The sequence below is a fragment of the Petaurus breviceps genome, unplaced genomic scaffold (assembly GCF_028583685.1).
Source record: "Petaurus breviceps papuanus isolate PSGF00001 unplaced genomic scaffold, PetGlider_PUasm1.0 91133, whole genome shotgun sequence".
NCBI classification, from domain to species: domain Eukaryota; kingdom Metazoa; phylum Chordata; class Mammalia; order Diprotodontia; family Petauridae; genus Petaurus; species Petaurus breviceps.
The window spans coordinates 19,349,265-19,361,582 of NW_027187419.1; the positions used below are offsets into that span (position 1 = coordinate 19,349,265).

Here is a 12,318-nt window from a genome sequence, read left to right on the forward strand (position 1 = left end):
CTCTCTCTCTCTCTCTCTCTCTCTCTCTCCCTTTCTTTCTTTCTTTCTTTCTTTCTTTCTTTCTTTCTTTCTTTCTTTCTTTCTTTCTTTCTTTCTTTCTTTCTTTCTTTCTTTCTTTCTTTCTTTCTTTCTTTCTTTCTTTCTTTCTTTCCTTTTTGGCACACAGCTAGTAAATGTTCAATGTCTGAGGCCAAATTTGAACTCAGGTCCTCCTGACCCCAAGGCCGATGATCTATTCACAGCACCATCTAACCACCCTCACTAGCTTTCTTTACCAAGAAAACATATTCTTATCTTTCTGGCTTAAATATGGTTCTACTAGAGAGTGAAGGAATGGGTTAGATGAACTCAACCATTGGTTAGAATATTTTCATTGACTAGAAAAGCTTTTATTATCAGAGATCTTTACTTTTTAAAACCCATAAACCTAAATAAAACATAAAAATCTTGGCTCCTCCTTCTCCTTCTTGCATCCAGTTACTCTTCTTCCAGCTTCCTCCTTCTTGCTGACTTCTGGTCCCTGAGCTACTAGAAATAACTGGACAGAGCCTGGAGGGCAGAAAAGTTCAAAGGAGATAATTTAGCTAGGTCATTGGAAATTTGCAGTGAGAACAGAAGACCTCCCAGAGTTGTGCTGGATGGGTATTTATTTGCATAACTGCATCCTTTATTTAATACTTACCTATAATATCACTGATTTTTAACCTCGATTGTTTCCTTTTTCAGGATACAACTTGTTCCTTGTTGCTGCTCATGAATTTGGCCATTCGCTGGGTCTTGATCATTCAAGGGATCCACAAGCCTTAATGTATCCCAACTATAAGGGTGATGACCCTAGGCAATTCAAACTTTCTCAGGATGATATCAAAGGCATTCAGACCCTCTATGGTAGGCACCAATAATTTATCTTTTCACATCATCTAATATCCCTTATGAAAATGAGGAAATGAGGTCATGGAATCACAAGATGTTGGAGTTAGAAGACACCTTAGAAATCATCTAGTCTAGTTCCCTGATTTTATAGATGAATCAAATTAAGTAAGGCCTAGAGAAGTGAATTAACTTTATGAAGGTCATCCTGTCAACTAGTTGGATAGGCAGGCCTAGAACCCAGGACTCCTGGCTCTGAGGCTGGTACACTTCCTACTTCACCAAACTAATTCTCTATTTTGAAAAGAGTGTCAAACAGAGGAGTAACTCCATTAGTGAAGTTGCAAGATAATCATGGAAGTAAAATTCATATAAATTAGATGAAAATAGAGCTTCCTTTTTCTTAGCCAGGGGAAACTATTATATAAAATCATGCTAAGTAGTTGTTTTTTTTTAAATAAGTCACCAATTCGTTAACTTTTTCAGAGACAGAATGCAGAATGCTCAAGTCATTTCCATTCATCATTGTTCAAGAAAATGTGTCATGTCTTAAAAGAATTAAATAGATTCCATATCATAATTTTCCTCATATGACAACATACAAAGTTTTTCAAATATTTCTGGTACTTTTTTCAGGAGGTCCAGTGATTCGTCCTTCTAAGTCACCAGAATTACCCCCCAAACCCACCATGAAGCCAGACGTCTGCAGTTCCTCCATGACATTTGATGCTATTACTACACTCCGAGGAGAAATCATTTTCTTTAAAGACAGGTAGCCCAACTTTCAAACTAAACTTTCAGGATTGTAGAATTATAAAATTTGGATCTGGAAGGGACTTTAGAGGAAACTGGGAGAGAGACAGAATGGCATAGTGCTGGGCTTGGAGTCATAGATTCAATCCTGCCTCAGACACCTAGTTGTGCTACCCTGGACAAGTCATTTAATCTCTCTCAAACTCAGTTACCTCTTCTATAAAATCAGTACAATGACAGCACCTGCCTCATAGAGTTGTTGTGAAATTAAATGAAATAATGCCTGTAATTCTCTTTGCAAACTTTCAAATGCTATAGAAATGTTAATTGTTACTATTTAGCTGAACTCTGTACTTAGCTTATTCTTGTATGTAGCTTGTTTGCACATATTTATTAGCTATTTATATCCACCATTAGATTGTAAACTCCTCAAGGACAAGGACTATTTTTTGGGTATCCCCAGTGCTTAGTACAATACCTGGTACATAATAAGCTCTTACTAAATTTTGTTGACTGACCCTTTTATTTTACAAATAAGAAAACTGAGGCTTAGAGTGGTGAGTTGTCTGCTATGAACTCAGTGGTAGTAAGTGGTGAAGGCTAGATTGGAACCCAGGTCTTCTAACTCTGAATCAGCACTCTTTCAACCAAACCATATTCTTTTACCAGGTTGTCACTCATGATCTAAAACCTCCATTTTACAGATAAGGAAACAGCTCCAGAAAGATGGAGAAACTTTAAAAAGTTTATACAGCCTGCTACTGGCAACTGTGTCAGTAGAATGCCAAATTCTATCTATATAGTCCCAAATAAACCATTTGGAAAAAAAAGAAAATGTTAATTGGTTGATTATTTCATCTAATGATAATCAGCTTAACTGACTATTTTTAGTTAAATGAAGTAGAATTCTTAATATGAGATGACATGAGGTCTGTGTAACATAAGAAAAAAAACCTTGCCTTTAAAGAATGAAAATAATACTCACAGCTATTCAAAGGAGGAGGTATGAGGGGCAGGGAGGTCTGGGGCTTGTGTCTCATAGGAGCAAAAGCAGATTTATCTTTTGGCAATAGGAATATTGGAAACTAGGAAGAACTTTTACCATCAGACGCTGATTCCACCCTGTGGAAAGAATTCAGGTGCTGCTGAAAGAATTGTACTAGACTTACCCTCATGGTCAAGGAGATCAGAATCCAAGACAAATGCTGTTATGGTCACAAGTGCACAGAATGTAAAGACAGCACAAAAGGAACTTTAACCAGTACATGCATGGAAGGAAATGCACGTACTTTAGTTGTAGGTCAGCAGTAGGCATGTCTTTATTTTTCTGAGAGGCCTCTGGAGAAAGATTATAGGATTATTTACAATACATGGTACAGTCTCAAAGGACTAAATAAATGAGAGCTGCTGCTACTGCTGCTGAGGTATCTCTGGAAGGAAGGACAGAAATGTTTTTCGAGTATCTATGATTTTCTAAGCGCTTTACAAATGTTATCCCATTTGATGCTCACAACAACCATGGAAAGTGGGTGCAATTATTATCTTCATTTTACAGTTGAGGAGATTAAGGCAGACAGAGGTTAAATGACTTCCCCAGGGTCACACAGTGAGTGTCTGAGGTCAGATTTGAACGCAAGTCTTCTTGATACCAGAATTCAACCTCTTAAATGTAGAATGATCTAATTCTTCTGTCTATGCATTGTCTTTCCTATCAGGTTCATGGGACGGAAACATCCCCAGAACCCAAAAGTGAGCATTGATTTGATTTCCTTATTCTGGCCATCCCTACCATCTGGCATTCAGGCTGCCTATGAAGTCGAATCCAAGGATCAAGTTTTCCTTTTTAAAGGTGACTACCTATATTTGCTTTCTTTTCTCTCAATTATTTTTGGCAGTGAATACACTTGAAGGAATTCAAAGTTAAGGAACATTAATAGCTTTTATATGGTATGGTATTCTTGACTCATATATCTTTTGTATATACCAAACTGTTTAAGACTGAAACTTCTCTGCTGTGAACTGGCACCCAGAATACCTATATCCAGTGTAGCCCCAATAGAATGCCTATGCCCTATAGCCCCAATACCTATATCATATAAACACAGCAATCATCTAGTTCAACTCATACAACATACTCAGTAATCACGCATCCTTTTCCTGCTTGAAGACCTTGAATGAAAGGGATTCTACTACCTAATACAAGGTTGTTAAAAACAAATACAAATGTAGTATATGAAAAAGTAATATGGTCATATTAATGGGGGGACATATGGGAAGATGGGAAATAGTGAATTTTTAAGGACAGCTTTCTTTGATCAAGAAAACTTTTCTGTCAATACAAACAGATTTCCAAATTTTCCATGCATTTATAGGTCTAAAATGAGTTTAAAGTATACATATTTCTACTTTCTAATCTGCTCATTAAAAAGACAACTTCAGCTTTGTTTTTATTATGATTTCTGTATAATATTAATGTAGCCCTTGCAAATGAATGTAGCCTATATATGTGACTGAAAATATTGGGCAAAGTCTTAAAAAAAAAAATGAGACTATGTCAAGTAGACTGAATTTTTTTAGTTGCACATCCCTCTTCATTCTTAAATTTCTTCAAGCTATTTATTATTATGTAAAAGGCAAAAAATATTTGGGCAAATTTGTGGAATGGATTGTGGACTAAATGTTTCAGGGTTGTTACTTTTTTTTAATCCATATGTTAGATTTTATTAATGCTTCCATTATAAGCCCCATTTGGATCTTGTACAAAAAGGAAAGCAACATTTTAAGATTAAGTTATTTTTCTTCACAGACAACAAGTACTGGGTGGTCAGTGGAATGAACCTCCTAACGCCATATCCCAAGAACATCTATTCTCTGGGCTTCCCAAGCTATGTGAAAAAAATCGATGCAGCTGTTCATAACCCCTTTACTGGAAAAACCTATTTCTTTGTAGAAAATAATTACTGGAGGTGAGTTTCACTATTTAGTACCTTTGCTTAAGAATGGAAAGGCAGAAGTGAGGAGGGAAGGGTGAGTGTCTTGGTCCTGCGGTTAGCTCTACTTCCCTATGTTAGAAACAGAGAACATACATATGGGCAGCCTTTTTAATCCTTTTTAATGCTTAAGACCAGCATCAAATCTAATCATTTTTAAGGAAACACTAGTCTAGATTTAGTGATGGATTATTATGCATTTGGGGGTTTGACTACATTTGAAATGTTCATGGAAATGTGAAAACAAAGTTAAGTCATTTAAGCAGCAGGCAAGGGAGGAAGGATCCTATTGAATGGGAATCCTGTGCTTCCAGGGAGGTGGACTTGACAGTGAACAGAGGACCAGAGTAGTTTAGAAGGCAGAAGGGTTCCATCATTCTGCCATGCAGTGTTTAAGCATAAGTGTTTCTTGATTGAGCACAAATCTTTCTTGAAAAGACAGAAGATTTGCCTACTTTGGTCTCTTCTGGGTTTTAATTAATGTTCTAACCTCAGAGGAAGGGCATCAGATGTGGTAGGTATAATTTGTAGGGGAGTTGGGGGCTTCTCATTCAATCTCCTACTCCATAAAGAGATGTCAGCAGTTAATACTAAATAGGAGAACCTATGAGTGTGGAGAGGAGGTTAATAATTGTTGTAAAGATGAAAGGCTTAGCAGGTAACAGTTTGAATTTGGACAGAGAGGCCCTGATATTGGAGTACATATTGGTATAAACTGGAGATTCTTGCAAAGTGAGAGTTCATTTAATGCCCATTCTGCATAGCCCTTAGTGGGCTTTGGACCCTCTGAGTTTGTATGGATAGAGGAGAAGGAGGTCTGGTTCAATGGTAGCTGGGAAAACAGGTCCACATTGCTGCTTCCATTCCTACCTATTTTCCTTTTCCTTTCTCTGGGGAGGAAACATACCCAAGGTTGCCTTGAGGGAAGGGTGTTCCAGTGATGGATGATATAGGACACAATTCCATTTCCTGGTCCAGTAAAATGATTAGATGTTTATTAATCACATAAATACAACAGGACAGCCACAGAGACAGAAGGGGAGGGCAGGGTCGTGCACATTTGAGTCATATCTCTGAAGATGTGATGTAGGAGCTCCTGTTTATATGGTGAATTCTCATTCACAAATATTTTCCTTGCAATAACCCTATGAAAAAACATAGTGCATGAATACTACCCCTAGTTCACAGATGAAGAAGCTGAGGATCAGAGAGGTGGCATGACCAGTCCGTAGTCACATAGTCAGTAAATGTCTGTCGGTGTCAGGATTCAAACCTAGGTCTTGATCTTAAAAACACTCTTTCCTTTATGTCATGCTGCTCTTTTTGAGGAGAGTATTGACTGTCAAGACCATGGGACTATAGATTTAGAACTGAAAGAGACTTCAGAGGTCATTGAGTCCTGTAACCTTATTTTTACCATAGAAGAAACTAAGAGGAAAAAAAATGAAAGAAAGAAACTGAGGTCCAGGGAATTTAAGTGACTTTACTCATATCACACAGCCAGTAAATAGTAGAGCAGGGAGCTGGGCTTCAGTCCTGAATCCCTCACTAAGCAGATGTGTGACCTCAAGAAAGACACGTGCCTTCCAAGTCATTTTCTTCACTTGTGGAATGAGTGAGTTGGACCGAATTATCTCTTAAGTTTCCTTGCAGCCTTCCATTTCAGCAACATCTATGTAACAAGGGCATTGCTAACGTATAAGTTCATAGGTGAAAGCTCTTAAAAATGAAAAGAATTGTTGATTGTGGCAGCACTCAGCAATAATCCCTTCTTTTTTTTTTTGCTTTTTGGAGGGGGGAAAGTAAGGCAAATTGGGGTTAAGTGACTTGCCCAAGGTGACATGGCTAGTTTTTGTGTGTGTGTGTGTATGTGTTGTGTTTGAATCTGGATTTGAACTCAGGTCCTCCTGACTCCAGGGCCAATACTCTATTCACTGCGCCACCTAGCCACCCCTCCAATAATCCCTCTGAGGGGTGGAGGCTCAGCCTTGTTCATAACTTGAGATAGGGATTTATTGGCTCCAGTGGCTTAGTATCCACACTAAGTAAACTCCTCAGAGGCAGGTGGAGGGAATGGCACCAGGTTGCCTAAAGAGGGTTGAATTGACCAAGGTTAGAAACAAAGCAGGGGGAAAAAAAGACAAAGCAGGTCAAAGTTGCTGTGGCAATCAATGAAGGGTCATGCCCATGAATGTGGCTACATTTCTAGCATGGTTAAGATGGGGAGACCCTATCTCCTCCACCCTAACCCCCTAAAAAAAGAAAAAAGAAGGAAGGGAATAAGGAAAGACAGAAGGAAGGAAGGAAGGAAGGAAGGAAGGAAGGAAGGAAGGAAGGAAAGGAGAGAATGGGCCAAAGTACCAGACAACCTTTGGGGGATGTGGGGATAGATAGAACATTGACTACTATTCGCATTTCTGACAGAGCACTTCTTAATGATTTCTTTGCTTAGATATGATGAGAGGAGTCAGTCAATGGACAAGGGCTATCCCAGACAGACCTCTAAAGGATTTCCAGGAGTTAGACCTAAAGTGGAAGCTGCCTTTTACCACAACAGTAAGTATTTTGAAGCTGTTTAAGAAACAAGAAACCTCTGAGATTCTCCAGCTGAAGGGACTTCTCTGTACTGTTAAGGGATAAATATGGAAATAGTCTGGCAAGGATAACACAAGCTCCAATCCTCTCTAGGGTTTCTGTAGCCAGACTTTGGTAGGGAGTGGAGATGAGCTACTGTAGGGTTCTCTCAGACACACTGTTAGTGTCTTTCAAAGTCCTAAGGAGCTTTCAGTGAGACTGTGCCCTCAGTTCCCTGACATCTGCTCAGAGCTAAATTCCCATCGGTACAGTGGCCAAGAGGATACTTAATCATGTGGGACATTAGTGGGAAGACCTCTACTCCCAGACAGGGGAACAAAGGAGCATGTCCTAGACTTTCACTTTCCCTCAGAAGTGCCGGTATTGACTCAAGGATCTGCAAATCTAGCACTGTTCCTTGGGGCCTGTGAGTAGGCTTAAGATAGGCCAATCCTAGATAAGATGGAGAAGAGCTAGGGTTGGTTTTGGTATATGTGGTATATAGGAAGAAAGTGATAATAGTAACATAAGGGGTTCTGCTGATATTTGGCAGCAAGGGTCCAGATAGAAGTAGAATAAAAAACACACCATTGCCCAGGGACCTAAAGCTCCATTTTCCATTGCAAATTGCATTGTAAATAATGACTGCTCATGGGGTGGAGCACCCTAGTTCACTTACCAAGTAAAGGAATTCTTCCAGCAAAGTCTCCTCCTAATTAGCCACTCACCTGGCCATTATGATGGGGTAACCTCAGGGCTCCACATGTTCTTTTTTTGCTGTTGTTTAAATTTTCCAAACATACACATTAACAAGTCTGACAAGTTTCACACCCATAATTTCCCGTCATTGTAAGTGGGGAGGGAGGTTCAGTTTCTCCTTCCTTATCTTCTTCCAAGTCCAAGTCCAAGTTTGATCATTACAATTTCGGTTCTGCTTGTTTGTAATTATTCTATCTTGACAACAGGGGACATGTCCAAGCCCCTTCCCATGATAACTGCTCCCAGGGATAGATGTACTGATGAATGTTTCATTCTGTAGCTCCTCCACCTCCAGTTCAGCAAGAGAAAAATCACAGCCATTCTCATTAAGTAGTCCCAAGGCATTAAATGGACTCCAGAACTCTCAGAAATAGATGAATCCTATCCTCTCTAAGATCTAGGAGAACACAAAGAGATACTTATTGTATTTACAGATGACAAAAGTAGTGAGGGACCACTAATGGAAAAAGTCAAGGTACAAAATGACCTGGATAGAATAAAACAGTAGTCTCAATGTAAGTAGATAACACTGAATAGGGATAAAAGTAGAATTGCCTCTTCCTTGCATTTTAAAACCCATGTCAAAGTTATGAATGGGACTGAGAAGGAAGGTAACACTGACAAAGTGGTATGGGTGTTTGTGGATGGCAAGGTCAATATAAGTCAACAGAGAGGCCAAGAAAGTGAATGTAATCTTACAGTGCATTAATAGGTGCATGGGGTTTAGTGCAAAGACACTGATAAGTCTCAATTGTGATCAGCTCTGGCTCTGACCTTGGCCAGCCTATATTTCTAGCATTGTATTCAGGTCTGTGCAACACAGGAAGGTCATTGATTTTAGGAAGGTCATTGATAAGTTAAACATTTCCCAGAGGACAGCAAAGGTGAAGAGATAGCTTTGGGGTTTCTAATGCCCCGCCTCCCTCCCCATCAAAATAGGGAAGGATTTGACTCATCAGCTCTGTGAATCAGTTTGAAGGAACTCAAGATATTTAACCTAAAATAGAGAAGATCTTAAGGGGGAAAGTGAACTGTCTTCAAGTGCTCTAAGATTGTCTCATGAATGGCTGAATGAATGAATGAAAAAGCATATATCTCTACATCCATATTTATATGCTAAGCTGGGGATACCAAAACAAATAATCAAGGCTATCTTTGCCCTTAAGGAACTCATATTCTAAGAGGGGAAGACAGCCTATGAAGGGAAGTTACAGCTGGAAAAAGTAGGTAGAGACAAAGGTATGTAGTGTGTGACAGGATTTAGAAATGGCTAAAGAGTGAGGTGGCCTGGTTCTGGGCAAGATAAGGTGACTCCTTACCTTTAAGAATCCAGGATCTCAGGGATCAGAGTCCAAGGTTCCTGTGGTGGAAGGAGGCAGAGTATAGGTAGCATGGTTTAAAAATTTGAGAAAAATTTTTGTTTGATGTATATAAAGCTTATCAATAATTAATTAACAAATACCTAGAATGAAATGGGTGTGTGTGGGGGAAGGGGACTACTGAGTTCCCTAACACTGGCTAAGGTTGGGTGATCACTAGCTAGAGATGTTATAGATGGTCCTGTTCAGCTGAGTTTCCATCATACATGAGGTTCCTTCCAACTCTTAAGAGACTATGATTCTAAGAATGTAACCATTTAAATTTGTTTTCATTTGTAGGACACTACTATTTTTTCCAAGGAGTCAAGCAACTTGAATATGACATCTTTTTGAACCGTGTTACTCAAGTTCTGAAAGGCAACAGTTGGTTTGGTTGTTAGAAACAGTCCGTGGGTTTATGGCCTGATCCAATTAATTTATTTCATTAATTTATTGAACATAAACTCTTTGCCCAGAATTGTGCTAGGCTTTTCCTACTTTGATAAGACACATGCTAGGGGCGGCCAGGTGGCTTAGTGAATAAGAGCACCAGCTCCAGTGTTGGGATGACCAGGATCAAATCCGGGCTCAGATACTCAGCACTACACCCAGAAATAACTGGCTGTGTAACCTTGAGCAAGTAAATAAACCCTGATTGCTTAAAAAGAAAAAAATCTGCTGGGGGAAACCAGCTCAGAAGGAATAAGAAGCTCTCAAGTATAAAATTCTAGATAAGACACATGCTTTATTTCATCTATATATGGGGTGAAGAGGGATATATCTACTAATACATCTGATAGGATTCTTGTCCTTTTCATGATGTAAAATGTAGTTGGAATTCAAAATAGAGACATATTTAATATTATTAACTAATACCCAAATAACTTAATAAATAAAAAAAAAGATCATTTTAAAAGTTGACTTAGAAAATAACAAATGGAAGCCTACTTTTTTGGGTACTTTGCTGTTTCAAAAAGCCTTTATAATATAATAGAATAGAATTTTCTTGGATTCCATGTTTTTACCCTCCTGTATTTTACCCCTCTGAATAACTTAACCATTTTAAGAGGAGAAATCCCTGCAGGCCAGGAGAAACTCCAACTTGTCACTATAGGCTTTTGTTCTAGAACTGTGATTTTTTTGTGTGTTTGTGAGTGGAGATTTCTTCTTATGGAAATTCCCTCCCCTTCCTTGTAATTTATAGTCCTAGAGAGTTGCATGGAGGCACTGAGAGGTTAAGCAATTTGTCCAAGATCACGGAGCAAGTAGATGTCATAGATAGTCCTTAAACTTGGGTCTTCTTAACTCCAAAGCTGGCCTTTGGCCCCTGTGCTCATTTTTCCATGGTACTTCTCTGACTCACCCTAGAGGGCTTAATTAAATACAACCATTCTACCTTTAACCTCAGACATGAATTATTTATGTGAAAATTCAAATTTATTTATAGTTGAATCAAGTGCATACTTTGAAAGTCAGGACAAAAGAAATCCAGACTTTCTCTTTAAGGTCAAAATGTCACCCTTGAACATGTAATTAAAGTAACAAAGGGAAGTATGTATTTAGCTATGTAACTTATTGTTCATTTTAGTATCTATAATACTTTTTAAATTATTTTTGTTGTGCAATATCTTTCTTAATTATTTTAACTATATTTGCAAAGTGTTATTGTTATTTTATGTTTTGCTCAGAAATAAATTTTTTTAAAAGTCATACTTCATTGGAATGATATTTGATCTGCTTAACACATCAGACTGTTTTCAAAATCCCTAGTGTGGTCTCTCTCTGACTTGTCTAAATAAAACAGGCTTTTTTGTTTTTAGACTCAATTGTCTGAGGGTGAATCTATGTGGGACAATCCTTCTAAGGTGGGAGACTGGGAAAGTTCAGCCCTGATTTGGCCCCTGCCTTGAGTTGCTGGCTCCTTGGCCTACATCAGAACTTCTCCAAGGCTGTTAGAATTCACCAGCACTTCCTACTCTCATTCACAGGCCCAGGCAGAAGATCAGAGTGAGATGAAACTGTTGTTTCTAATCTGACTTGTTCTCAAAGCTAAGGTCATAATAATACTGACAACTCACTTATCTATAGGCTTTCCAATTGTTTTCCTCAGAACAATACTGCAAGGTAGCTACTGTAAATATAATTATATTATCCATTTTACTGCAGAAGAAATTTAAGCTTTTAGGAGTTAAGTGACTTCCTCATTGTCACACAAAGAACATGACTCTGAGCCATGTTTTGAACCCAACTGGGTTTCCTGATGGCAAATGTAGGTTACATCTCTGCAACCCCTCTAATGTTGTGACTAATTAAGGGGTTTAAGAAGAAAATCGACTCTGGTTCCCAAGGAAACATTGATTTCATCTACAGGAAACCCTCCTTGTTTAACCTTACTTCACTTAAAAAAAAAACACTTATTAAATCCTACAATGTAAAAGGAACAAAGATAAAGAATCACAGCATCCCTGACTTCTAGAAGCTTACCTTCTACTGGATGTGGGTGTGTTGGAAGGGGGAGAGTTAAGGTTAACTCATGTACAGATATGTGAAATACAAAGCAGTATGTGATAGAAGCAGAGGAGAGAGGGAATCTCAATAATATGGTCTTTGGAGTCTAAGTCATGATATTCCCCAACAATGAGATGGGATTCTAACATGATTCTTTGGAGAGCTCACATACATACAAAAAAATATAGCAACCTTATATTTGACAAGTGTAAAGACTTAAGATTTGGGGATAAGAATTCATTATTTGGTAAAAATTTTTGGGAAAATTGGAAAGCATTATGGAAGAAAGTGGGCATAGACCACTAACTTATACCATTTATTAAGATAAGGTCAAAATGGATACATGACCTAGGACTAGAGATATTAAGAGAAAATTTGAAGAACATGGAGCATATTACTTATCAGACTTATGGATAGGCAATTTATGAAAAAAAGAGAGAGAGAACAGAGTGAGGTATAAAATGGATAATTTTAATTTCATCAAATTAAAAAGTTGTTGAACAAAT

At 38.3% G+C, this 12,318-nt stretch overlaps 1 protein-coding gene across 1 annotated transcript in view; it reads left to right on the forward strand.

Annotated features, from left to right (window-relative positions):
* The window catches only part of LOC138155398 (macrophage metalloelastase-like), a 21,127-nt gene extending 10,114 nt beyond the window's left edge, over positions 1-11,013 (forward strand). The window contains exons 5-10 of the mRNA XM_069080631.1: positions 727-888; positions 1,507-1,642; positions 3,339-3,472; positions 4,430-4,589; positions 7,066-7,169; positions 9,605-11,013. Coding sequence (XP_068936732.1) covers positions 727-888; positions 1,507-1,642; positions 3,339-3,472; positions 4,430-4,589; positions 7,066-7,169; positions 9,605-9,705 — 797 coding nt within the window. The 3' untranslated portion in view covers positions 9,706-11,013. The remainder of the gene's footprint in view (positions 1-726; positions 889-1,506; positions 1,643-3,338; positions 3,473-4,429; positions 4,590-7,065; positions 7,170-9,604) is intronic.
* Positions 11,014-12,318: the final 1,305 nt, after the last annotated feature.